General features: G+C 38.4%; 1 protein-coding gene across 1 annotated transcript in view; it reads left to right on the forward strand.

Moving 5' to 3' along the window:
* Positions 1-5,968: 5,968 nt before the first annotated feature.
* Arsj (arylsulfatase family member J) overlaps positions 5,969-27,252 on the forward strand; it is an 89,661-nt gene continuing 68,377 nt past the window's right edge. Inside the window, exon 1 of the mRNA XM_047566950.1 lies at positions 5,969-6,980. Within this exon, the coding sequence (XP_047422906.1) occupies positions 6,568-6,980 (413 nt within the window). The 5' untranslated portion in view covers positions 5,969-6,567. The remainder of the gene's footprint in view (positions 6,981-27,252) is intronic.

Here is a 27,252-nt window from a genome sequence, read left to right on the forward strand (position 1 = left end):
TTACTTCTCAAAACAACTCTGGTGGATTTAATTATCAGCTCCAATTCTTCACCACTTCTTGCATCCATAGATTTTACATGGACTCATCCTAGGAAGAATTTATCCCCTACCATTGGTTTTGGGCTTAATCACACAATTTGCTTTGTTTAATGGGATATAAGCAGATAAAGCCGAGTCTTGCCAAGTACTTCCTCAGTTAAGTTTTTTTCCTTTGGGCTTTAACCATTGCAAAAAACATGTGTCTGCCTTTCTGTTTCCAGGAGGATGTGGGAAACACAGAGCAGAGTAGACCCAATGCTCAGATTTATAAGAAGAAACTGTTAATGCTTTAAAACATTGAGTATTGGGGTGGTTTGTTAAATAGTATTAATTGATGGTAGCTTATGTGTGACACCATAAACTAGGTATTATTATTACACCTATTTTGCAGAGGAGAAAAATGAAGCAAATAGTGAATAAGTAAGGTCCTAGCTATCAAATGGACAGTATGGTTCTCTCTTATTTTAACCATCTTTACAAAACTTATCCCTCAGTTTTGAAAAAAAAAGTTTAATCAAACACATTCATTCTGTTTTCTTTATCTCCCACTATAAATATATTCATTTCTTTATAAAACTTCTACACACATCTCATTTAGTTTTTTCTAACATTTATATCTGACAATTATTCGTTCTTTTTTTATAGATTCTGAGTTAAAGTCCTATTTCCTTTTCAACCCTGCCTCATTTGTCCATATTTCAACATTTAAGAGCTCTATTTTTCTCATTTTTTTAACTCACAGATAATACCTGCCTATAGCAGGTATTATTTTATTAGGAAAAACTAATGATTGTGTCAATTAACCTAAGGAATTATAATCGGCAGCCAGGTTTAAAAATTGGTATTCTAAGCAGAAAATTGCTATATAAATAATAATATAGAATTCAGTTTACAATTTAAGCAAATAGAAATAGATTTCTAAATTGTAGAAATTATCATATTTTTCCATTATAAAAATATTCTTTAAAATTAAGCTTTCAGATAAAGGTGTTTGTTGAATGCAAGAAGGGGCTCTTTGACAGTTAAGATTTTCTAAGTTTCTAATATCAAAAACCTTGCTATTTTGGTTGTTAAATATAGACATTATAGAAACATTAGTTGCTACCACATTTTTCTTTTCTTCACAAATTATTTGTTTGTATCCAAACTTCCCTCCAAAATGGAAGCAAACAAAACCTAACAATTACCAAATCATCCTATTTGATCTGATCCAAAAAACTCATGTTGCCTGTGATTATTTAATAGCTCAAAGCAGCCTTAGTGCCATAACTCATTAAAGAGTTTATTAACAGGGGAGTCCGTCAAGATGATCATGCTAGGATCAACATCCCTTTCAGACTATTCAGGCATTAAGCTAAATGTGGTGACATTCCTTCACTTTTAAATATTTAATGTACTTATAATCCTAATCAAGAATCAGCTGGGTTTTACACATTTTTCGTGGTTGTAAAAATTTGACTATATTTTCTCTTTTTTTAAAACCTATATTTAAAATTCTAATGTATCTCCTAAGTGTCTGATTACCTGTTAAGTTGAAAATAAATACCACCAGAAGAAAGGGAAATAGTGCGGCAGGCATTATGTCTTAGTAGGCCTTCCTTCAAAAACCTTTTTTTAGGTATATATGATTCATAAGCAAAAGCACTTCTGTTCATGTATACTGGAGGGTTTCGGGAAATATAACTTTTACGATGAGATTTAACATGAATGTTTCAAAGAAATATTATTCAGCTATGTATTTTACTGCCTGTTTCTGGTTTTCTTAACTTCTCATTCAATGATGAGCTTCTTACACTCACCTTTTCACTTAACCTTCCAACCCTGGGCACCCAGTACCCTAAGGGTGGCCCAGGTTAACACAGAGTGTCTTATTCAGATTGTCTCTTTCTGGTATTGACCATCTCCCAATTTACCCTACTCTTCTGTCTTTCTTTCTCTATTATCCAATCAAACAAGGTCCAGTTTGGGTCCCTTACTCTTTTGGACCCTTAAATGATTCATTCTTTTAAAGTTTCATGAATGCCACTCTCCAGTCATATAATACAATCAAAGCATAGTTCTTTAACCCAAGGAATATATTGCTATGCAAATTTTAGATGTTAAGACAGTTATATGATTCTAGACTTTATTCCCTCAAATCTCTCCTTGAAAGTGTACTGAAATTTCCTCTATTTTCATTATGTCTTATGGTAATAACATTTTTAAAAAGTCAATAGATTCAGTTCTCTCCAAGTAAAATTACAACTCTTCAAACTCTGATGGATTGAAGCAGGCCATTTCTTACTTATCAGAGACAGGCAGTAAAATGCAAAACTGAATAATATTTCTTTGAAACATTCATATTAAATCTCACCATAAAAATTACATTTTCTGCAACCCTCCAGAATGCATAGACAGAATTACTTTAGCTTACAAATTATATATACCTGAAAAAAAATTTTTTTGAAGGAAGGCCTAGTAAGACATCATACCATTTCCCTATAAGTTTATCACTAAAATATTTTATCATGTTATATCTTATATTCATAAGACTTCATTACTCCTAACATCCCTGGAATCAAGTTACAGCTCTTTATACCTTTACACAGCCCCTCCATATCTGATGTCACCTGAACTTCCTATCATCATTTTCCATCTCCTCCAATACAATCATGTCTTCAGCTAGCTGATCTCCTAGTTTCTTTTACCTGAAATGCACTTCTTTTAACTTCTCCTCCTTCCCAAATGTCAGTCATACATCAGGGGTGTGTTTGCAGTGTGCACATATTCAAGCTGAAATAAATCCAAGATAGGATTCTGTAAGAGAAACTGAACACCAAAATGTTGATTCTAAAATCAGTAAAACACTATTAAATGGTAGAGGTACTTGAATTTGAGAGTTCATGATGGCAAAACCATGCTTAGAGGCATGAAACTCAATTCTATAAAGAGAAATGCAAAATTTATATACGTAAAATACATATACACATACATACATTAAAGCATAGGGCATTCAACAACCTCCAGTTTCATTCTCTGTTTTCCAAAGGGATGTTAAAATAAGCCTGACCTACAGTGAGTAGGGCCTCCAGTTGACCTCAATTCTCCTCTGAGTCACATCTTATTTGTTCTACCATGGAATGACCATTCTTGTTTCTTGGCTCTTTTACTAGATAAATAGTTCTTAGTCTCCTTTAGTATTAGTCTGGTTTACTCCAGAAATGGCTTCTTCCAACTTGAAGTTTGTTCTTACATCCTGAGTGTGGAGGGTCTGCACGACTTATGTGGGGATACAGTCCTAACTCTGCCAGCAGTGTTCACTCTGTGATTTGTGTAAAGAAAGATTTTAAAGCCCATTTGCAGGAAGAGTATCTTTTGAAAAGTAGGGGTTTCAAAGTCAGGAAGATTTGTAAATCTAAATTTTCTGCAAAAAGTAGATAACAAAGTAATATTCCCTCAGTTGAAATGTCACTTCCCTGAACTACCTCACCTACTAACCACACTCAGCTTAAGTCAGCTTTCTTTGTTATAAAATTTCTTTGAATTTTGAAGAATACTTACTTCATGCACAACATTGGAGTCAGGGGTGATAAGTTGATCCCTATATTTCTTCCCCACCATGGTGTAGTTTCCATCAAGAGCTGAGACTGTTTAGTTCACCAATGTTCCCAGTCTCTAGCACTGGCTCAGTTCTTCAAATACTGTCGGATGGAAGAATATTCCATAAGATTGATGGAGAAGGAAAAGAGTTAAAGTATGTAAAGCACTATGTAAACATTATAAAACAGATATATGTATGTATGTACATGAGTATATCAGTATATAGAGTGCTATGGTTAGCATGTAGTAAATATTCAATAAATGTTGACTTTTTATTTTTTGCTCTTGCTGGAAATCTAAACTGGAAAATGTCTCTCCATCTTGCACAGAAAAATGGACATTTCTTGTAATATGTCACTTGTTAAAGTGTTAATGAACTCTTCATTGCTGTGACCAAAATACCTAACATAAACAAAGAAGGAAAGATTTATTTTGGCTACAGGTTTCAATCCATGCTTACTCCATTGCACTGGGCCTGAGGCAAGGCAGAACATCATGGTGGAAGGCTATGGCAGGGGAAAGCTACTTATCTCTTAGGAGGGAAGAGAGAGAGAGAGAGGGAGAGAGAAAGGGGCCTAGGACAAGATACAGTCCCCAAGAACCCACTCCCTCCAGCTGTCATCTCTACCACCTCCTAATTGCCCATTCAGATTATGAATTCATCAATGGATTAATCCTTTGAACATTGTTGCTTTGGGGACCAAGCAACTGCAAACAATTGAGTCCTACTTCTTAGTACTTTTCAGTCCCATGATACTCAGTACTCTCATTACATATTTGCAAATTTAAACAAAATTACTAAACATTTCCAAACATGTGTTCTAAAACTACCATCTCTCCCCAGACATCAGAATGGCTTCAGAAAAAAAGCGAAGACTAGCAGAAGGCATGTTAGCAAAATTAATTTCATGGAGCTTCATTGTGTCTTCCAAAGTTAAGTTTCCATTTCATAAAGTTCTCAAGAGGATCTTTAGTAACATAAAAGAATTAAAACTAAATGGCTAAATGAAACCCAGTTTTATTCTTTAGTCAATTGAGAAACTCTAACAAGAGGCAGCCTACAGTAGGTGTTCAATAAATAACGTCGAAAAAATTGCGTGTGGGGCGTGTGTCTTGGTGACTCTTGGCAATGATATGTCTCTCTTCTATAAAAGAGATGCCATAAATCCGTTTCCTGCCTTTGAGCTTAAAAACTCAATGACTCTAGTAAAAGCAGGACTATCTTCTCAGTGAAGACAAACTTTGGGTGTTGAGACAGAGAAGGAAGAAAGTAAGAAAGGAAAAGGAGAAAAATTAAGCTCCCCAAATTACTGCATAAGAAGCTCTGACTTCTTGACTGCAGAATTGCAGACTGGACTCGTGGGTCTTGAGGGTGAAACGTTAACTCCTCTTCCTCTCCACGTTCTTGGCTGGAGGTACCCTGTGGGTTAAGTTTGGAAAGAGGAAAAAGAGAAGCGGGCAGTTTTAATATTTCACTTAGGAAGAATTTAATGAGTAAGTCAGGCGGTAAAGGCCAGCTATTGAGAGAAGAAATTCAACTCAAAAAGTTGCAGTTGCGACTGTTCAAAAAAAGGGGCGGGGAGAAAAGGAAGAGAAATAATGGCTGGGGGGCGGGGGATGGCAGGGGAGAAAGGGACTGGTCAAAGAAAACCTGAAGTGGAAAAAGGAAAAGAGTACGCTTTGCAATTTGTTGATTCTCATGCTCTTCTCTCACTCCCTCCAGAAGATAGAAAAGTTCTGGATGCGAGAGAGCACTTCATTCAGACTTGTGGAGAAGCGTCTGCTTTACTCTTCCCGACTCCCGCCGAGTCCTTCCCCGTCTCCCGGCGATGGGGTGCAGCAGGCGACCCTCTTGAGAAGCAGCAGCCCTAGCTACCCTCGGGGTCCCTTAAGGCTCCGGCAGCACGCAGGTCTCCCTCTAGTAAAAGGTTTCCTTCTATCGTCCATCCTCCAGGAAAAGAAAAAAGGAAAGACTGAGCCTCTAAACCGGCCTTCCCCCTTCCCCCTCTTCCTGGGGGACCAAAGGAAGAAAGTACTATTCTATGATTCACTGGCGAGAAAAGAGGGAGGAGGCAAAAGAACTCTGAGAGCCAAAACTAAATAAGTTAGCCCAGAAAACGCAAGCAGGGTACAGCGCCTCCGCTGGATGCACCAGCCCGCGGCGAGCAAGTGGGCCCGGTGTAGACAGGCCACCCGGCCGGGACCCTGCCTCGCTCCCCACGCGCTGCTGCAGCCGGGAGAAGGAATCTGCCCCCAAATGCCTGCAGAGAAGCGGGTGGTTAGCGGCAGAAGGGAATCAGGAAACGGCTTTTTTCTCACTTCGCCGCCTGGTGAGTGTTGGGAAGATTGGCAAACGCCTAGGAGAATCGGGAAACACAGAGCCCTGGGAAAGTGAAGGTGATCGGGAAGCCGGTTCGCTCCTGGCAATTGCTCATTTGCCGGGATAAAAGCAAGACGCAGCGGCTCAACTTTGCAGTGCTTTCCAGGTGTTGGGACCACCGAACATACTGCCAACCTCATCACCCTCCGTGCGTGCGCGCCTGGTTCAAACTGACTCCACAACGTGGAAGACGCTCTGTTACTAAATGGACCTATCCAGTGTGATTATCTGGTCCCTATTTGTTTCCTTTTCGCTCCCGAGAACTTTTGAGCGGAAATATTAACTTTTTTTCTGTGGAAGCTACTCTAGGAAGCGAGAAGAAGGAAAAAGTGAAATCCGATGGAGAAGAGCGGTCTTTCCTAGGTTTCCGGACGTCCTATCTATTAAGTCATCCTTATTAGAAGATTAAAGTTGTGGGAAGGGGTGACAGTTGAGAAGAGCACAGGATTACTTGCCAGGTGGAGACCCTTCGCGGTCTGTTGGGTGTACCTTCCTGCGTGCATGTGTGCGCCAGCGGCGGCGCGGGGTGCTGGATTTTGCGCGTGGAGTCTCAGCTTGGACCCGAGTGAATGGCCCCCAGGGGCCGTGCGGAGCTTCCGCCTCCGCAGCCTCCACCTCCTCCACCTCAACAGGTCTGGCTCTGGCCTGGAAAAATGCTAGCTATGGGTGCTCTTGCAGGCTTCTGGGTCCTCAGCCTCCTCACCTATGGTTACCTGTCCTGGGGCCAGGGCTTAGAGGACGAGGAAGAAGGGTCCCTGCGAGTTCAAGCTGGAGAAAGACCTGAGCCCAGCACGACTGCCACCTCCCAGCCCCATCTCATTTTCATCCTGGCAGATGACCAGGGATTTAGAGATGTGGGTTACCATGGATCTGAGATAAAGACACCCACTCTTGACAAGCTTGCAGCTGAAGGAGTTAAACTGGAGAACTACTATGTCCAGCCCATTTGCACACCATCCAGGAGTCAGTTCATTACTGGAAAGTAAGTATTATTCTTATATATATTCCTTGGAGAAATATTAAGCATTTGATTAAGATCCAGCTCTTAATTTAAGGACGTAACAAAGTATGGGGAACAACTGAATGGATGAATGAATGAATGATGTACGGTATTGGGGCATGGCATTAAACATTAATGCCCTGTTTAATGAATCTTGATCATCTAGTCAGTAGTCATCTCGTTTTCCTTAGGATCAGAGCCAGCTGTGAGCTTTTGAATGAGGTCAGGACTGTAACACTCCTCCACCAACCAGAGAACTCCAGAAGCAGTACCGATTCCAAGTTTATTCTGACTTTAAAGTATGCTCAGTTTTGCTTTCTGGTGTCACAGGATTCATACTGGTCGCCTGATGATGCGGTGGCGCACGCCCGTAAACCCATTGGCTCAGGAGCCTGAGGCAGGAGTTTCCTGAGTTCAAAGCCAGCCTTAGCAAGAGCGAGGTGCTAAACAACGCAGTGAAACCCTGTCTCTAAATAAAATATAAAATAGTGTTGCGGATGTGCCTCAGTGGTCGAGTGCCCTTGAGTTCAATCCTCAGTAACGCCCAACCCCCCGAAAAAAAAATTCACACTGGTCATCAGTGATAAGAAGCACAGCCCAAAATTTTCTACAACTCTTGCTTGTTCTTAAATCTAGAATTGAATGATGAAAGTCACAGGTCACCACAAAGAGAAAGGGGGTCACAACAACAGATGGAAGGTAATGTAAAATCTGATCATTGCGTATAGGACTCTGCTTGGGTCTTTGATGGTTAATTTTTTCCTCTTGTGGCGTCACTATGAGGCCATATTTAATTGCCAAGGCAGTTCTCAAAATGCAAGAAAGTTCATGGTAAATACTCAGCAGAAATGAGAGTCCTGAAGTTTTTTACTGCTTCTCACAGAACTAACAATTTTCTGAGTAACAATGCTCAGGTTATTTGAATGCTTAAGTGTTCTTAATATTGCCATTGTTTTCCTAAATAGCCAAATCTTCCACTTAATTAAGGTGTTCACACATTTTCATATTTTTGCTCTATCCGATCAGGATATAGGTTACTGTAACTGATTTCATTGTGCCAGTTCAGTCTAGAATGGAGAGAAAGCAGGAGAACCAGGAATCAAACTACTTCTGGATAGAGGTAGAAAAGAAACCTTAATAGTTTCACTCTATGGGCCTTGCGATTTCAGTTGCAGGACAGGGAACTCTTGCTTTACTGAAGTTGTTCTTGGAATTGGATCCTATAGGAGTAGCCAGTATCCCTTGGAAAAATAAAGACTATGGTATTTTTTAGGAATCTCTGTCTTGCAAAGACTTTTGCTTACAGCATAATTTCCACTGATTAGCAAACTGTCAAAACTTACCATCACTGCTAGAAAAACGAACAAACAAAAAAAAAACATCCTTAGAGAGGAATCCCACTGTATGTACTTCTGAGTCAACTTAAAGGTTAATTATGCATTATAAAGTCAAGGGCATTTGATATTTACAATGGAACAGATTGTTGGCTGGAAAACAAGAAGTCCATCTGGTGGCCTGGAGGTCAAGTTCTTCATGTTTAATCTCAACCATACTTATATTTAGCTCATGAAATGAATGTGTCATATAGCCTCACTAGACCTCTTCTTCTAATTTATAAAACTGAAATTTGTGCAGATAGCCAACAGTACTTGAAAAATATGTTATTAAATTGTATGAGTATATTTTTCACAATAAAGTGTATGTTCAGGGTTTTTTCACCAAACAAGAAAAATATCTTGCACTGATAAGATATTGAGGTTCTAATCTTTTGATATTCATGTTTGCTTAAGATGAAACAAATTAAGCTGGAAATAATTCCTAATTTTTCTCTTTGGTCAGAGGTTGACTCTTCTATACTCTCAATGCAAACATTTAATAAGAAGATTTCTTTTCATAGTAAAACTTTCTATTCAGTGCAACAAGTTGTATTACTGTTCTCTGGACAGAAAGTTCAAATATCTTGTGTTACTTGATTTAAATTTCTATTTAAATTAACAGTTAAAGACATTTCACCTCTAGTTTTCCTTTTAAACAAATTGCTGGAACTTTCCTTTAAATGAACACAGATGTAAAAAAGAAAGTGGTTATAGAAACTTAGCTCCAGGCTTAATATTAATACTACAGGGCCCAGAGAATATGGTCATTTATCCTCTCTATGAGCACATGTCTAGCCTTTCTGGATCCTCTAAGCAAAAAAGGAAGCAATAAAATTTCAAATGGACTGAATTATTTCAAGGGGAAAAAGAGGTTATTGAAATGTAAGAGTATTCAAATATCTTCACATGACAAAAGAAGAGTTGAAATGATAGAAGCTAAATTTACTTTAATACTATTTAACAAAACAGCCCTTCCATAATATTTTGCTGTGGTCAAAATGTAAAAAAAACTTTTTTTGACTGTACACATCTATAACAAATTCCAAATTCTTTTAAAAATTCATCATACCAGTCCAGCAGTATTGAATATCAATTAGCCCATGAGTAAGCATCAACTGTGTTCAGACTGTTGTGTTGGAGCTGTGAGGAGCAGATAAGGAGCAAGCCCTAATCTCCAGATGGTCATTCTCCAATTGGAGTGTGCAAAAAGAATCATCAAAATGCTAGTTAAAATGCAGATCTCTGCACTTAATCAGTGATTCAGCTTCAGTAGGTCTAGAACTGAATCCAGAAATCACCAGGAATTTAATGAGCATGTCAGGTTATCGTGATGATAACACTCTGGTAATAAATTAAGAGTGTTAGTATTAAATGGTAGCATCTACTGAGCAGTCACTATGTTCTGGGATAATGTGTCTTATGCACGTTTTCTCATTTAATGATTATGACAACTCTATGGAGATAGCTGTGACTGTTACTTGCATTTTATATAGATGTGACAACAGATTCCAAGAGATGTTAATTATAAAGACGTTCTGGTCATTGGACTTTGAGAAACAGCACTCTCGGTGTTGAATGTTGACCTGGTGAGACAAAAGTTTGCCTGGGAAAGTGGCTGCATTGGTTGGGTTTATTTCAAGGTAATTTTCTTTTTTTTTTTTTTTAAGAAAATAATGACACGCTGCAAATAATGACATGGAGAAATGGCAGCATTTCTTCTTAAAAGAGAACATAATGAAGGCTTCAGAGTGAAAAGTTTTGTGAAATTTAGACATGTGTTTATTGAAGCATACAGAACAGGGAAGATGGGCAGTCTGAACTAAATTCATATCTTTAACAATAATTTTGTGGTTTTTCTATTCTGTTTTTTATTTAGCCCAATTGAAATACTCTGATGATCATTTTAACAAATACAAAGGTAACTCCAACAGTGTGCCAGGATATTTGATAAATTCATTTCACTTAAAACATACCCCTACTCAACTGCTGCACTTTGCCAAGGATAATCACTCTCCTGACTTCTAACACCTTAGAATAATTTTGTCTATTTCTGAACTTTATATGAATGGAATTAAAGTGAAGGTACTATTTTATGTCTGACTTCTTTTAACATCATGTTTATAAAACTTTTCCATGGTGTTGTCTGTGAATACAATTTATTCATTCTCAGCATTAAATAGTGTTCCTTTGTATAAATATACTACAGTTTATCCATTCTACTGTTTATAGATATTTGGTTCTTTCCAGTTTTGTGCTATTATGAATAGTGCTGCCATAAACATGCTTCTGTATGTTTTTTGGTAAACACATGTATGCATTTTTCTTGGATACTTATCAAGAAGTGGAATTGCTGGGCTATAGGGAATGTACATGTTCAGTTTTTGTAAATATTACCTAACAGTTTCCAAAGTGATGCTACCAGTTTACACTGTCACTAGCTATTGTATGGGGAGTTCCATTTACTTCACATCCTTGTCAGCATTTGGTATTGTCTTTTTTCATTTTAGTCTTTCTGGTCATTTTGCACTGGTAGTCCATTACTGTTTTAAATTTTCCTTTCCCTGATAATTAATGAACTTGTGTGTCTTCATATAGTTTTATGACCATTTGGATATCTCATTTTAAGAAGCATTCATTCAAGTCTTTAGCCTCTTTTCTCTTAATGTGATTGTTTTCTCCTTACTGATTTGTGGTAATTCTATTCTGTTCCTTTGTTATATATTTATATTGCAAATATCTTCTTCCACTCCAGCCTGCTTATTCACTTTCAATGTTTTTTGTTCATTTTGGTAAGTTTAAATTTTATCATAATCCATTTACATTCTTTTTCTTTTTACATCCTATTTAAGATATTTCTGCCTACCTCATGATCATAACAGGTTTTTTTTCTCCAAAAGTCTTATTGCTTTACTTTTATATCTAATTTTAGTATTTAGTATATCTAATTTTATATTTAATTTTAGTATTTAGTATATCTAATTTTATATTTAATTTTAGTATGGTATAAATCAGAGTTCAAGATGATTTTTTCTACCTGTATATTTATTTATCTGATTTTATTAAAAGCTCTGTACTGCAGTGCCACCTTCTTCATGAAACAGATGAATGTCCTCATTTTGTCTGTTGCTGGACTTTGTTCTGTCCATTTGTCTGTCTTTGTGCCAATATGTAATTCTCTTAACTACTGTAGCTTTATAATATATATTGATATTTAGAATTATGTCCTCCTGTTTATTATTCAAAGTTGCCTTTGCTAATCTTTACCAATTCATTTATTTTAATAGGAAAGAAGGAGGAGAATGGATATACAGATACAAATAGGTCAGAAAATTTGATTTTGGAAATATGAAGTCATTCTGGATTACTCTACTAAGTAATATAACAAGTGGTACCATCAGCTGAGAAAGAAGATCTAGAGGTTTAAAGAGAGAGAGTTAAAATACTCTTCTAGGACAGTAAGCATATTGAGTAGGGATGCTGGGCAGTAATGAAAGCTCACTTGAGATTTGGAGTCATAAATTTTTGCAGAGCCCAGTCATCATTTGTTTGCTTTTCTCCCGTCACACTCAGTTGCTTTGGTGCAGAGGCAGTGAAGGTGAAGGGGAGGACTGAACTATATTTGGGGATTTCCCAAATGAATAGCATGGTAGGTCATGGACTCTGAATGTAGCAAGGAGGAGAGAAAATCTCTGGGGAGTTTATGTTCTCTAAAAGAGCGCTGGGGTAAATGGATTGTCTGTCTTGAAGCAGGTGAAGTGAGACACTACAGTAAATTTGAAAAGCTACAAAGATAGGTAATAGTATTTGGGGTAGTGTATACTGGGACCAAAATTTTGTAAGCAGTGAATTTTTTTTTTTTTTTAAATGATGGGGGAGTGAGTGCTAAAGTGAGATGGAGGAAAACATTTTTGGAAGTGAAAAGGGAAAGATATTGGAAATTGGATGGATCATTCCCATGAATGTCTAAGTCATTGATAGTTAGGGGCAAAGTAGTGGTATGAGGAAGTAAGCCCATTTGCGGATCATCTTTGAATGGGGAATCAGGGGAGAGACCTGGGACTGGTTAAAAAACTCTTTTACAGGAACAATAGTGTGTCTATCTTTAGTGCCTTACCTTGTTTTTCAAAGGAGTTGAGCTTATAAAGGGAGTCAGAAACCAAAATTGTTCAGAAGCATCCGTGAGAGAATTAGAACTCCCATCCCTTCTCCAGGTTCTGTGATATTTGGATGTAGGTAAAAGCCCAGTCCCGAGTTAACAGTATAGCCAGTAATCAATTAGAGCAAAAAGGTAGAAAATGTCCAGGAAAGAGTTAAGGGCAAAGGGGACTCTCTAAATAACAGACTTTCAACAACAGAGCTTGTTGAAGAGGACTAGGAGTTCATATAGAGAAGGGTGAATCAGAGTAGAGGATGCAGACAGTTTAGACTCAGTGAAAGTTGATATGTTGGGAAGATTGGAGTTTTGGTGAAGACTTAAATGGGGCTGAAAGGTATAGTGAGATTTTTTTTCTAGAAGCTCTCTTAAGAAATAGTAAGGGTTTGGTTTTAATTATAGCTTTTCTCTGGAGATTGAGCTGGGTCTTCTGACTGTCCATCACCAACTATTGGAGTGGAAATAGGTAGAGTTAGGCATGCAGCCTGCAGCTCCAGGAAGATGAGAATGAATATAGACCTGTGTGGACTGCAGGGGATTGCATAGGCAGAAGAATGAGTCTTCTAGGGGATAACCAAGGACTGCCTTAAGATGCTAAATTCTCAGTTTATAATTGTGCTAGTGTTGGAAACTGAAAAAGTAGCTGAATTCTTTTAGCTATTCTCATAGGAGAGAGTCCAGAGGAAGCTTAGGGGACTAGGGTTCAGTTAGTTCATTTCATGGGTTTCCTCTCAGCTTGGATTGAAAGGTCAAGGTCATGGGTGCTTCCTTGTCCATTCACTTTACTCAAGGGCCTGTTTTAAGTAGCATTCTACACCTGGAGAGTACTCAGTAAATATGGTAAGAGTTCACTCATTACCTTTATAAATAATTAATATGTAAACATTTTTAAAAATTTAATACTGATGGTTAGAACTTCAGAAGAAATAGAAATTTTCTTCAAGTCTTACTTTTACTTTGGAAAAATGAATATAGCAAGTGGATAAGATGGCTTTAAAACCTCACATGTGCATGTCATAAATAGTAGTTCAACAGTTGTGACCATTCTACAGGAACTGCCAATTCCTATTTGACCCTGAGGTTGCTCTCATGATAGAATCATGGTCAAGTAAGCTATTGGCTCACCCTGATGATCAAAGCCCTCAGTTTTAAGAGAGTCTTTTCTAAAAAGACATGCTTTGAAGTGAATCCCTGTTCAGGTAATACTATTGAGTTTCCTGATTAGATGTTCTGAAAGGTGGAGATTTATCCAGGTGCAGAGGGCTAAGCACATCTGGTTTCATCCAGTGACCTTTCTCAGAGATCAGAGATGGAAGGATTGAAAGACTGGGAGCTCCTGCTCTTAATGTGGGCTCAGTGTGAAAGCTTCTTTTATTTCAAAGTTTGGTTTCATTTCATTTTTTTTCTGTAGTAATATTCTAGAATTAATTTTAAATTAATCTTTTCCTGTACTTCATTCTGACATAATTAGACTCTGTTGAGATGTTCTTTTATCATTCTAAATATTAAATATTCCCAGTAGTGTTCCCTACTCGGGAGGCATCTATTTCTCTTGTGTGCTCTATTTTGAAAAGACTTTCTGCCTCTAATCTTTTACTCCCTTTTCTAACTCACCCAACACATTTGCATTGCTAAAACATGATTCTCATTACATCGCCACCCTCAGCAAATGTCCTCCTAGTTCCCCACTAACTACCAAAAAAAATGAGAAAAGAGCTCCTCCTGCTGGGGTTTAGATTGTGATAAAGGACAACACTGGAGTTATCTGGCCCGAACAGTGGGAGACTGAATCCCGGGTGAAAATGGCTTCATAGAAAAATTTGGGGGGGCTGGCCAAGATGGCGGACTAGAGGTCAGCTGCATTTCACGCTGCTCCACGACGCAAGATTCAAAAGAGGAGATAGTGAGAGACTTGGGACCAACTCAAAGCTGCCGGGTGAGTCTCTCCTGTTGGGGAGGCGTCCCGGATGGGGCGGTAGCCCCGGAACGCAGGGAATTTGTGAAGTAGAGTTGCTCGGCGAGACGCCCCTCCCCCCGCTGGAGCGGTAAACACGGACAACTGGGATCATCGTAGAGGAGGCGGCTCAGCATAGCGCTTGGACTCGAGCAGCCGCTGGGGCTCCGGGCGGCTGCCTGGGGAGGAGCTGCGTGGTGAGCTGTTTGGACCCAGAACAACCGCTTCTGAACACCGGGGGGTTGCCCGGAGGAGGAGGAGAGGCCCGGCAGGACGCTTGGTCTAGGAGTGACTGCATCAGAGCCACGGGCGGTTGCCAGAGGAGGAGCTGCGTGGTGAGCTCTTTGAACTCAGAGTGGGCGCTCCTGAGTGCCGGGAGGTTGCCCGGAGGAGGAGGAGGAGCGCGGCGTGTTACTTGACCTGGGAGTGACTGCATCAGAGCCGCGGGCGGTTGCCGGAGGAGGAGCTGCGTGACGAGCTGTTTGAACTTGGAGCAGCTGCTCCAGAACACTGGTGGCCTGCCTGGAGGAGGAGAGTGGTGGGACGCTTAGTCTGGGAGTGACTGCATCAGAACCACAGGCGGTTGCCAGAGGAGGAGGCGAGTGGTGAGTTGATTGGACTAAAAGCGACCGCTCCTGAACACCGGTGGCCTGCCTGGAGGAGGAGCGTGGTGAGTCACCTGGTCTCGAAGCCACCGCTCCTGAACACCCGGGGGGCTACCCCAAGGAGGAGGAGGAGGAACAGGGCAGGTCACTTGGACTTGGAGTGACTGCCTAGGGCTACGGGTGGTTGGCGGGAGGAGGAGACCTGAAGTGAGTTGTTTGGACTCCTAGTGACTGCGTCGGGAACCGGGCGGCTGTCCGGAGGAGGAGGTGTGTGGCGGGTCTCTGTGTCTCGGAGCTATTGTACGGGGCTCCAGGTGGTGGCTCAGGGGAGGGGCTGCATAGCCAGGCGATTGGTGCAGAGCAGGGTCCCAAGAGCTAGGTGGCTTCTTGCTGGAAGAACTGCACAGAGACACGCCTAGGAGCGGAGCGAAGTTTCCAGGGCGGCGGGCAGATTCTCTGGGAGAGGCAGCCTAAGGAGACTCGCCTGCGAAGGGTGAAGCTCCCAGGCCCAGGACGTAGGTCTGGGCCCCTGGGATCGTTGCAGAGGAAGACAGCCCAGCCCAGGTGGTAGTTGTAGATTGAGGGGAACCTCTAGGAGGGCAACTGACCAGCGAGACGTCCCCACCGAGTGACTCTTCCCGGCTGGGGGAGGTTTTCCCACAGGGACGGTAAAGCCAGAGACATAGGCACAAACAGGCCTTGCCTCAGCCCACAGTCTAGTTCCCCATTGGATGACCATTGGTCAACAAGTGGAGGCACTTCTGCCCACTAGCAGGGAATATACGACACATGAGGGTTACCACACCTAGAGAGGCAGCTTCTTCGTGGAGCTCTGCATTATCAACCTCCTCCAAGACTTCAGGCTACTGAAGGATAAGAGGGGATATACTAGCAATCTTCAGGGACATTATAAGTTGATAGAGGAAATCTGCAACATCTTAATGACCCACTGATCCCTGAACAATATGAGAAAACAAGGGAAGAAAATGCCCCAAACAAATCTAGATGTTACATCAATAAAATCCAACGACAGCATGGCAGAAGAAATGACAGAAAGGGAGTTCAGAATGTACATAATTAAAATGATTAGGGAAGCAAATGATGAGATGAAAGAGCAAATGCAGGCATTGAACGATCGCACCAATCGACAGTTAACAGAGCAAATTCAGGAAGCAAAAGATCATTTCAATAAAGAGTTAGAGATATTGAAAAAAAAACAAACAGAAATCCTTGAAATGAAGGAAACAATAAACCAAATTAAGAACTCCATAGAAAGCATAACCAATAGGATAGAACAGCTGGAAGACAGAACTTCAGATATTGAAGACAAAATATTTTAACCTCGAAAACAAAGTTGAACAAACAGAGAAGATGGTGAGAAATCATGAACAGAATCTCCAAGAACTATGGGATATCATGAAAAGGCCAAATTTGAGAATTATTGGGATTGAAGAAGGCTTAGAGAAACAAACCAAAGGAATGAACAATCTATTTGAAGAAATAATATCAGAAAATTTCCCAAATCTGAAGAATGAAATGGAAGATCAAGTCCAAGAGGCTTATAGGACTCCAAATACACAAAATTACAACAGACCCACACCAAGGCACATTATAATGAAAATACCTAACATACAAAATAAAGACAGAATTTTAAAGGCTGTGAGAGAAAAGAACCAAATTACATTCAGGGGGAAGCCAATACGGATATCAGCAGATTTTTCAATCCAGACCCTAAAGGCTAGAAGGGCCTGGAACAACATTTTTCAAGCTCTGAAAGAAAATGGATGCCAACCAAGAATCTTATACCCAGCAAAACTTACCTTCAAATTTGACGATGAAATAAGATCATTCCATGATAAACAAAAGCTAAAAGAATTTACAAAAAGAAAGCCAGCATTACAGAACATTCTCAGCAAAATATTTCATGAGGAAGAGATAAAAAACAAAGAAGCAAATCAGCAAAGGGAGGAATTATCCTAAAGGAACTGTCAAATAAAGGAGGAACCAAGATGTGTCAAAAATTTTAAATATGAACCAAATGACTGGGAATACAAATCATATCTCAATAATAACCCTGAATGTTAATGGCCTGAACTGATCAATTAAAGACATATAGTGTCAGATTGGATCAAAAAGAAAGATCCAACAATATGTTGCCTGCAAGAGACTCACCTCATAGAAAGAGATACCCATAGACTAAAGGTGAAAGGATGGGGAAAAACATACCATGCACATGGGCTCAGCAAAAAGGCTGGAGTATCCATCCTCATTTCAGATAATGTGGACTTCAGGCCAATGTTAGTTAGAAGGGATAAAGAAGGACATTTCATACTGCTTAAGGGAAGCATAAATCAGCAAGATATAACAATCATAAACATCTATGCCCCAAACAGTGGCTTATCCATGTATGTCAAACAAATCCTTCTCAATTTTAGAAACCAAATAGACCATAACACAGTAATACTAGGTGATTTAACACGCCTCTTTCACCACTGGACAGATCTTCCAAACAAAAATTGAACAAAGAAACCATAGATCTCAATAACACAATCAATAATTTAGACTTAACAGACATTTATAGAATATACCATCCAACCAAGAGCGAATACACTTTCTTCTCAGCAGCACATGGATCCTTCTCTAAAATAGACCATATATTATGCCACAAAGCTAATGTCAGCAAATACAAGAAGATAGAGACACTACCTTGTATTCTATCAGATCATAATGGATTGAAGTTACAAATTAATGAAAGAGTAAAAAACAGAAACTACTCCAACACCTGGAGATTAAACAATATGCTACTATATGATGAATGGATAACAGAAGATATTAGGAAGGAAATTAAAAAATTCTTAGAGGTAAACGAGAACAAAGAAACATCATATCAAAATCTCTGGGACACTATGAAAGCGGTACTTAGAGGAAGATTTATTTCATGGAGCACATTTAATAAAAGAAGTAAAACTCAAAAAATAAATGACCTAACACTACAGCTCAAAGCCCTAGAAAAGAAGAACAGACCAACACCAAAAGTAGTAGAAGACAGGAAATAGTTAAACTCAGAGCTGAAATCAACGAAATTGAAACGAAAGAAACAATACAAAAAATTGACAAAATAAATAGTTGGTTCTTCGAAAAAATAAGCAAAATTGATAAACCTTTAGCCACACTAACAAAGAGAAGATGAGAGAAAACCCAAATCACTAAAATTCAGAATGAACAAGGAAATATCACAACAGACACGACTGAAATACAAAACATAATTAGAAGCTATTTTGAAAATCTATACTCCAACAAAATAGAAAATTTCGAAGACATCAACAGGTTTCTAGAGACATATGAATTGCCTAAACTGAACGAGGAGGACATACACAATTTAAATAGACCAATTTCAAGTAATGAAATAGAAGAAGTCATCAAAAGCCTTCCAACAAAGAAAAGTCCAGGACCAGATGGGTTCTCAGCCGAGTTCTACAAAACCTTTAAAGAAGAACTCATTCCAATACTTCTCAAAGTATTCCAGAAAATAGAAGAGGAGGGAACTCTCTCAAACTCATTCTATGAAGCCAATATTACCCTGATTCCTAAACCAGACAGAGACACATCAAGGAAAGAAAATTTCAGACCAATATTCTTAATGAACATCGATGCAAAAATTCTAAACAAAATTTTAGCAAATCACATACAAAAACATATTAAAAAGATAGGGCACCATGATCAAGTGGGTTTCATCCCAGGGATGCAAGGTTGGTTCAACATCAGGAAATTAATAAATGTCATTCACCATATCAATAGACTTAAAGTCAAGAATCACATGATTATTTCGGTAGATGCAGAAAAAGCATTTGATAAAATACAGCACCCCTTCATGCTCAAAACACTAGAAAAAATAGGGATAGTGGGAACATTTCTTAACATTGTAAAGGCCATCTACGCTAAACCCATGGCTAATATCATTCTAAATGGTGAAAAACTGAAAGCATTCCCTCTAAAAACTGGAACAAGGCAGGGATGCCCTCTTTCACCATTTCTATTCAATATTGTCCTTGAAACTCTAGCCAGAGCAATTAGACAGACCAAAGAAATTAAAGGGATACGAATAGGAAAAGAAGAACTCAAACTATCCCTATTTGCTGATGATATGATGGTATACTTAGAGGAACCAGGAAATTCCACCAGAAAACTTTTAGATCTCATAAGTGAATTCAGTAAAGTAGCGGGATATAAGATCAATGCACATAAATCTAAGGCATTTTTATATATAAGCGATGAATCTTCAGAAAGAGAAATTAGGAAAACTACCCCATTCACAATAGCTTCGAAAAAAATAAAGTATTTGGGAATCAATCTCACAAAAGAGGTGAAAGACCTCTACAATGAGAACTACAGAACACTAAAGAAAGAAATTAAAGAAAACCTTAGAAGATGGAAAGATCTCCCATGTTCTTGGATAGGAAGAATTAATATTGTCAAAATGGCCATACTACCAAAAGTGCTATACAGATTCAATGCAATTCCAATTAAAATCCCAATGATGTACCTTACAGAAATAGAGCAAGCAATTATGAAATTCATCTGGAAGAATAAGAAACCCAGAATAGCTAAAGCAATCCTTGGCAGAAAGAGTGAAGCAGGGGGTATCGCAATACCAGATCTTCAACTCTACTACAAAGCAACAGTAACAAAAACGGCATGGTATTGGTACCAAAATAGAAAGGTGGATCAATGGTACAGAATAGAGGACACGGACACAAACCCAAATAAATACAATTTTCTCATACTAGACAAAGGTTCCAACAATATGCAATGGAGAAAAGATAGCCTCTTCAACAAATGGTGCTGGGAGAATTGGAAATCCATATGCAACAGAATGAAACTAAACCCATATCTCTCACCATGCACGAAACTAAACTCAAAATGGATTAAGGATCTCGGAATCAGACCAGAGACCTTGCATCTTATAGAAGGAAAAGGAGGTCCAGAGCTTCAACATGTCGGCGTAGGACCAGACTTCCTTAACAGGACTCCCATAGCACAAGAAATAAAAGCAAGAATCAATAACTGGGATAGATTCAAACTAAAAAGCTTTCTCTCAGCAAAGGAAACTATCAGCAATGCAAAGAAAGAGCCTACAGAGTGGGAGAAAATCTTTGCCAAACATACTTCAGATAGAGCGCTAATCTCCAGAATCTATAAAGAACTCAAAAAACTCTACACCAAGAATGTAAATAATCCAACTGACAAATGGGCTAAGGAAATGAATAGACACTTCACAGAAGAAGATATACAAGCAATCAACAAACATATGGAAAAATGTTCAACATCTCTAGTAATAAGAGAAATGCAAATCAAAACCACCCTAAGATTCCATCTCACCCCAATTAGAATGGCGATTATCAAGAATACAGGCAACAAGAGGTGTTGGCGAGGATGTGGGGAGAAAGGTACACTCTTACAATGCTGGTGGGACTGCAAATTAGTGCAGCCACTCTGGAAATCAGTGTGGAGATTCCTTAGAAAACTTGGAATGGACCCACCATTTGACCCAGCTATCCCACTCCTTGGCCTATACCCAAAGGACTTAAAATCAGCATATTACAGAGATACAGCCACATCAATGTTCATAGCTCCTCAGTTCACAATAGCCAGATTGTGGAACCAACCTAGATGTCCTTCAATTGATGAATGGATAAAGAAACTGTGGTATATATATACAATGGAATATTACTCAGCCATAAAGAATGATAAAATTATGGCATTTGCAGGCAAATGGAGGAAACTGGAGAATATCATGCTAAGTGAGATAAGCCAATCTCAAAAAACCAAAGGACGAATGATATCGCTAATAAGTGGATGATGACACATAATGGGGGGTGGGAAGGGTTAGTGTTGGGGTTGGAGTTGGGTTTAGGGAGGGGGGCAGGAATGGAGGAAGGAAGGACTGTATAGATGGAGGGGAAGGGTGGGAGGGGAGGGGGGGGAAGGGAAAAAAATGGCAGAATGAATCAAACAACATTACCCTATGTAAATTTATGATTACACAAATGGTATGCCTTTACGCCATGTACAGACAGAGAAACAACATGTATCCCATTTGTTTACAATAAAAAGAAAAAGAAATTAAATAGGCAGAATTTCTAGTCAACCTAATTTTCTGTTTTTAAAACCTAACAAGAATAAATAATTTCTGTTCAGGTGTGTAAAAAAAAAAAAAAATGAGAAAAGAAATGAATCCTTTTTACTGAGGGCCTTCCTATGCCACTTGCTTTTCAGACATCCTGTCATTTGATCTTCACATCTGCCCCGAAGGCAAAATAATTTTATTATTTTGAGAAATATTAATAAAATATTTAACAAATGTCCTCATTTTATGGATGGCATCTAAAAATTTTAGAGGGTTATATAAATAGGTCACATCACAGAGCTTCTAATCCACAGAGCAAATGCTTGAACCTAAGCTTGTTCAAAAACCCTCACTGACTTAACAAAATCCTCATTGTTTCCATCACCCCATTCCGCCTCCTACAAAATTGTAAGCTCCCTAGTCCAGTCTTCAAACAAAAATATTAGCCTCTATACCTTCAAACTCTGCTCAAGAGAGTCAGATGGTTTCATTTCTCCAGCAAAATCTGACACCTCTTTTCTTTTGCTGTCTCTGCTCCCTGGAATTCATAGCCTTCTCTTTGCCCCAAATGCCAACCACCCATTAAGACTCAGCTAAAAAACCACATTCCCCATACAATTTTCCATGTTTCCTTAGCCAGAAATAATTTATCTCAACGATGACCTTTCATAATTCTTTCTAGAACTGTCTTATTAGCCATGATTTTCCACTCGTTCACAGCTATTACCGAACCTTTTTGCTCCTTTCCTGGTCCCCTGAGAAGAGAGATTGATTTATAATCTCCATAAATCTCACAGCACCCAATCCGGTGCTTTGTACTAATAGGCACTAAGCAAATGTGTGAAGAATGAATGAATGAATAGATGAGTAATGAGTATTTATTTCCCTCTGACAGGCAATGTGATTGAGCAGAAATAGCATAGTGAGAAAATCCAGTCACAGTGCTGATTCGGCTAACAAGCTCCTGACTGTGACCTTGAATAAGTTATTTAATCTTTCTGAGCCACATTGTTTTCATCTGTAGAATATGAAAATGAATGTCATTTACCTTTCCAACCTCAGAAATTATTTCACTGATCAAATGAGGTAACATGAAAATAGTTTGAGAACTTGCATATTACATAACTTTTAAGTAAAAATTCTTTTAAACTTAGATCTATGTCTCCATGCATTTTAATCAATGCAAACCTTAAAATAACTGGCTATTTGTTCTTTTTTAAAGATTTCTGTGAGCATATTCAGCTCTCTCTCTTCTCCAATTTCATTGTCAATTTACAAAATTAAAATTAAACCCTATGTATATTTTTTAACCCTATATATTTTAATTTTAGATACTTTATCTTCTAAGAACATCATGATATTGTTCGAAAGTGTTCAGGAAAGTGGTGAGGGGTGAATTTTCTTAAATTTCTGCACTTTCAGATTGTTGTAGTTGTTGGTTGTCACGCTTGGCAGAACCTACTGGAACCCCACGAAGCCTGTGACAAGCGAGAACAGCTGTGTATTTCAACAGCGATGTTAAAAGTCTAACACTAAAGGAGAAATTTGCAAACAAGGTAATGGGAAAAACAGTAATTACTTAACATTCCTTAAATCAACAATACTTCTAAAGCATTTTACTGAATAGCATTGATATATCTTATTCAGTTTTGAATGTCAGCTCACCCAGGGACTATTGCCCCACAGGTACACAGAAAATAATTTCGAATGAATATATTGTGTTCTAGGTTTCAGGACCATGTGTGTTCTGTGGTAATTATTTCAATTGCCTCTTAAATTATTATGATGCCTGCCGCTTCTGATCCATACTCCACAATAGGACCTGAGTGAAATTTCTATAACATAGTCCAACTCCTGCCACTCCCCCTCTTTAAAACTTTTAACAGTTCCTACTTCCTGTATACAGCTGCCCAATTGCTAAGAATTCCATATAAGGACCTGCAAAGTCCAGTCTCTGATAAGGTTATGGTGCAATCTCTCAGTGCTTCCTCACTTACACTCTCTGGATTATCACTGCCCAGATGCTTCTGCTTTCCCCCCAGGGCATCATCCCTTATCTCCTTTATCCTTCTGAATAGGTTCCTTTGCTAGAATGGCCTTCTTTGTCCTCTGGGAAGACACTGCTGCATCCTTTCAGATGGTCCACCACCCTCATCTCTGCAATCCTTTTCTGACCATCTTTTCACCCCACCCTGGCAAAGTTGAGTACATTTTCTTTAGTCTCTTTTTCATATTTCTCTTTCAATTTTTATAATGAAATGTTACGATTATTTACTTACCGCTTTCCTCCCAATCCCCCACAATTTAGTATAATAAACCAAATTATAAAATCTGTAGAGTCTAGTTTTTAAAAGCTTACAGAAAGAACTACGGTTAAAAGCAAGGAACTTGTGTGACCTGAGTCACATAACTTTATGATTCAGATTTCTCAAGGAAAAATGGAGATGATTCTTGTACTTAACTTGTGGAGTTTATTGAGAGGATTAAGTTTATGTACATTAAGAACTTAGAACAGGGCCTGCCTTGCGGAAACCCATGTAACCTTAATAATCCTGGTTATCTCCAGGCAGAGCAATTTAAAACTACCCCATAATTAGTCTCTGAATATTTATTGATAAACAGACTCTCAAAAAATAGTTAATAATCACATTGAATCAAGTGAAAATCTCTGAGAAAATCTTAAAATAACTTTTAATGACTAACATATTTGAGTTAATTCTTAATTTCAGGAGTTTTCACATTTTTATCAACTAGTAATTACTTAAAATATAAAGAAGTGTTTTGATTTAAAAATTATCAACATTCATATCACCTTTGCTCATCAACTGAGATAATATTGTTGATAATTAGACATGGATATTGAGATTGGTAACAATTTCAAACAATTGCTCAAATAATTTTCAACTTTCTCATATTCAGGGAAAGCATACATGTTATTTGAGAATTATTGGGAGTTATTTGAGAAGGAGTGGCATAAGATTGAATGCCTAGGTCTAAGCACTAGCTCCCCACTACAATGAAATTTAAGTTCCTTGGAGCTTGTGAGTCTCCTCATTCAATGAGAGAACAGGAACTTCACAGATCATTACTTACTGTTGAACTTATCTTAATAAATGAGACCAGATTTGTAAAAGCCTGGCATATAATAGATGCTGAATACATTTTAGTTTTAGGTTTAATATATCCTCAGGGATATATATATATTTTTTTATTGTAAGCAAATGGGATACATGTTGTTTCTCTGTTTGTACATGGTGTAAAGACATACCATTTGTGTAATCATAAATTTACATAGGGTAGTGATGTTTGATTCATTCTGTTATTTTTTCCCTTCCCCCCAACCGCTCCCACCCCTCTTTTCCCTCTATACAGTCCTTCCTTCCTCCATTCTTGCCCCTTTCCCTAACCCTAACTGTAACCCTAACACTAACCCCTCCCACCTTCCATTATGTGTCATCATCCACTTATTAGTGATATCATTCTTCCTTTGTTTTTTTGAGATTGGCTTATCTCACTTAGCATGATATTCTCCAATTTCATCCATTTGCCTGCAGATGCCATACTTTTATCATTCTTTATTGCTTAGTAATATTCCATTGTATATATATACCACATTTTCTTTATCCATTCATCAATTGAAGGACATCTAGATTGGTTCCACAATCTGGCTATTGTGAACTGAGCAGCTATGAACATTGATGTGGCTGTATCTCTGTAATATGCTGATTTTAAGTCCTTTGGGTATAGGCCAAGGAGTGGGATAGCTGGGTCAAATGGTGTTTCCATTCCAAGTTTTCTAAGGAATCTCCACACTGCTTTCCAGAGTGGCTGCACTAATTTGCAGCCCCACCAGCAATGTATGAGTGTACCTTTCTCCCCACATCCTCGCCAACAACTCTTGTTGCTTGTATTCTTGATAATCGCCATTCTAATTGGGGTGAGATGGAATCTTAGGGTGGTTTTGATTTGCATTTCTCTTATTACTAGAGATGTTGAACATTTTTCCATATATTTGTTGATTGCTTGTAGATCTTCTTCTGTGAAGTGTCTATTCATTTCCTTAGCCCATTTGTCGATTGGATTATTTGCATTCTTGGTGTAGAGTTTTTTGAGTTCTTTATAGATTCTGGAGATTAGTGCTCTATCTGAAGTATGATTGGCAAAGATTTTCTCCCACTCTGTAGGCTCTTTCTTTGCATTGCTGATAGTTTCCTTTGCTGAGAGAAAGCTTTTTAGTTTGAATCTATCCCAGTTATTGATTCTTGCTTTTATTTCTTGTGCTACAGGAGTCCTGTTGAGGAAGTCTGGTCCTAAGCCGACATGTTGAAGCTCTGGACCTACTTTTTCTTCTATAAGATGCACTGTCTCTGGTCTGATTCCGAGGTCCTTAATCCGTTTTGAGTTTAGTTTCGTGCATGGTGAGAGATATGGGTTTAGTTTCATTCTGTTGCATATGGATTTCCAATTCTCCCAGCACCATTTGTTGAAGAGGCTATCTTTTCTCCATTGCATATTTTTGGCCCCTTTGTCTAGTATGAGAAAAATGTATTTATTTGGGTTTGTGTCCATGTCCTCTATTCTGTACCATTGATCCACCTTTCTATTTTGGTACCAATACCATGCTATTTTTGTTACTATTGCTTTGTAGTAGAGTTGAAGATCGGGTATTGCGATATCCCCTGCTTCACTCTTTCTACTGAGGATTGCTTTAGATATTCTGAGTTTTTTATTCTTCCAGATGAATTTCATAATTTCTTGCTCTATTTCTGTAAGGTACTTCCTTGGGATTTTAATTGGAATTGCATTGAATCTGTATAGCACTTTTGGTAGTATGGCCATTTTGACAATATTAATTCTTCCTATCCAAGAACATGGGAGATCTTTCCATCTTCTGAGGTTTTCTTTAATTTCTTTCTTTAGTGTTCTGTAGTTCTCACTGTAGAGGTCTTTCACCTCTTTTGTGAGATTGATTCCCAAGTATTTTATTTTTTTCGATGCTATTGTGAATGGGGTAGTTTTCCTAATTTCTCTTTCTGAAGATTCATCACTTATGTATAAAAATGCCTTAGATTTATGTGCATTGATCTTATATCCCGCTACTTTACTGAATTCACTTATGATATCTAATAGTTTTCTGGTGGAATTTCCTGGTTCCTCTAAGTATATAATCATATCATCAGCAGACAGGGATAGTTTGAGTTCTTCTTTTCCTATTCGTATCCCTTTAATTTATTTGGACTGTCTAATTGCTCTGGCTAGAGTTTCAAGGACGATATTGAAAAGAAGTGGTGAAAGAGGGCATCCCTGCCTTGTTCCAGTTTTAAGGGGGAATGCTTTCAGTTTTTCACCATTTAGAATGATATTAGCCATGGGCTTAGCGTAGATGGCCTTTACAATGTTAAGGAATGTTCCCACTATCCCTATTTTTTCTAGTGTTTTGAGCATGAAGGGGTGCTGTATTTTATCAAATGCTTTTTCTGCATCTATTGAAATAATCATGTGATTCTTGGCTTTAAGTCTATTGATATGGTGAATTACATTTCTTGATTTCCTGATGTTGAACCAACCTTGCATCCCTGGGATAAAACCCACTTGATCATGGTGCACTATCTTTTTAATATGTTCTTGTATGCGATTTGCTAAAATTTTGTTGAGAATTTTTGCGTCGATGTTCATTAAGGATATTGGTCTGAAATTTTCTTTCCTCGATGTGTCTCTGTCTGGTTTAGGTATCAGGGTGATATTGGCTTCATAGAACGAGTTTGGGAGGGTTCCCTCCTCTTCTATTTTATGGAATACTTTGAGAAGTATTGGAATGAGCTCTTCTTTAAAGGTTTTGTAGAACTCGGCTGAAAACCCATCTGGTCCTGGACTTTTCTTTGTTGGTAGGCTTTTGATGACTTCATCTATTTCATTACTTGAAATTGGTCTATTTAAATTGTGTATGTCCTCCTCGTTCAGTTTAGGCAATTCATATGTCTCTAGAAACCTGTTGATGTCTTCGAAATTTTCTATTTTGTTGGAGTATAGATTTTCAAA

This window comes from Sciurus carolinensis, chromosome 10 (assembly GCF_902686445.1).
Source record: "Sciurus carolinensis chromosome 10, mSciCar1.2, whole genome shotgun sequence".
In the NCBI taxonomy this organism is placed as follows: domain Eukaryota; kingdom Metazoa; phylum Chordata; class Mammalia; order Rodentia; family Sciuridae; genus Sciurus; species Sciurus carolinensis.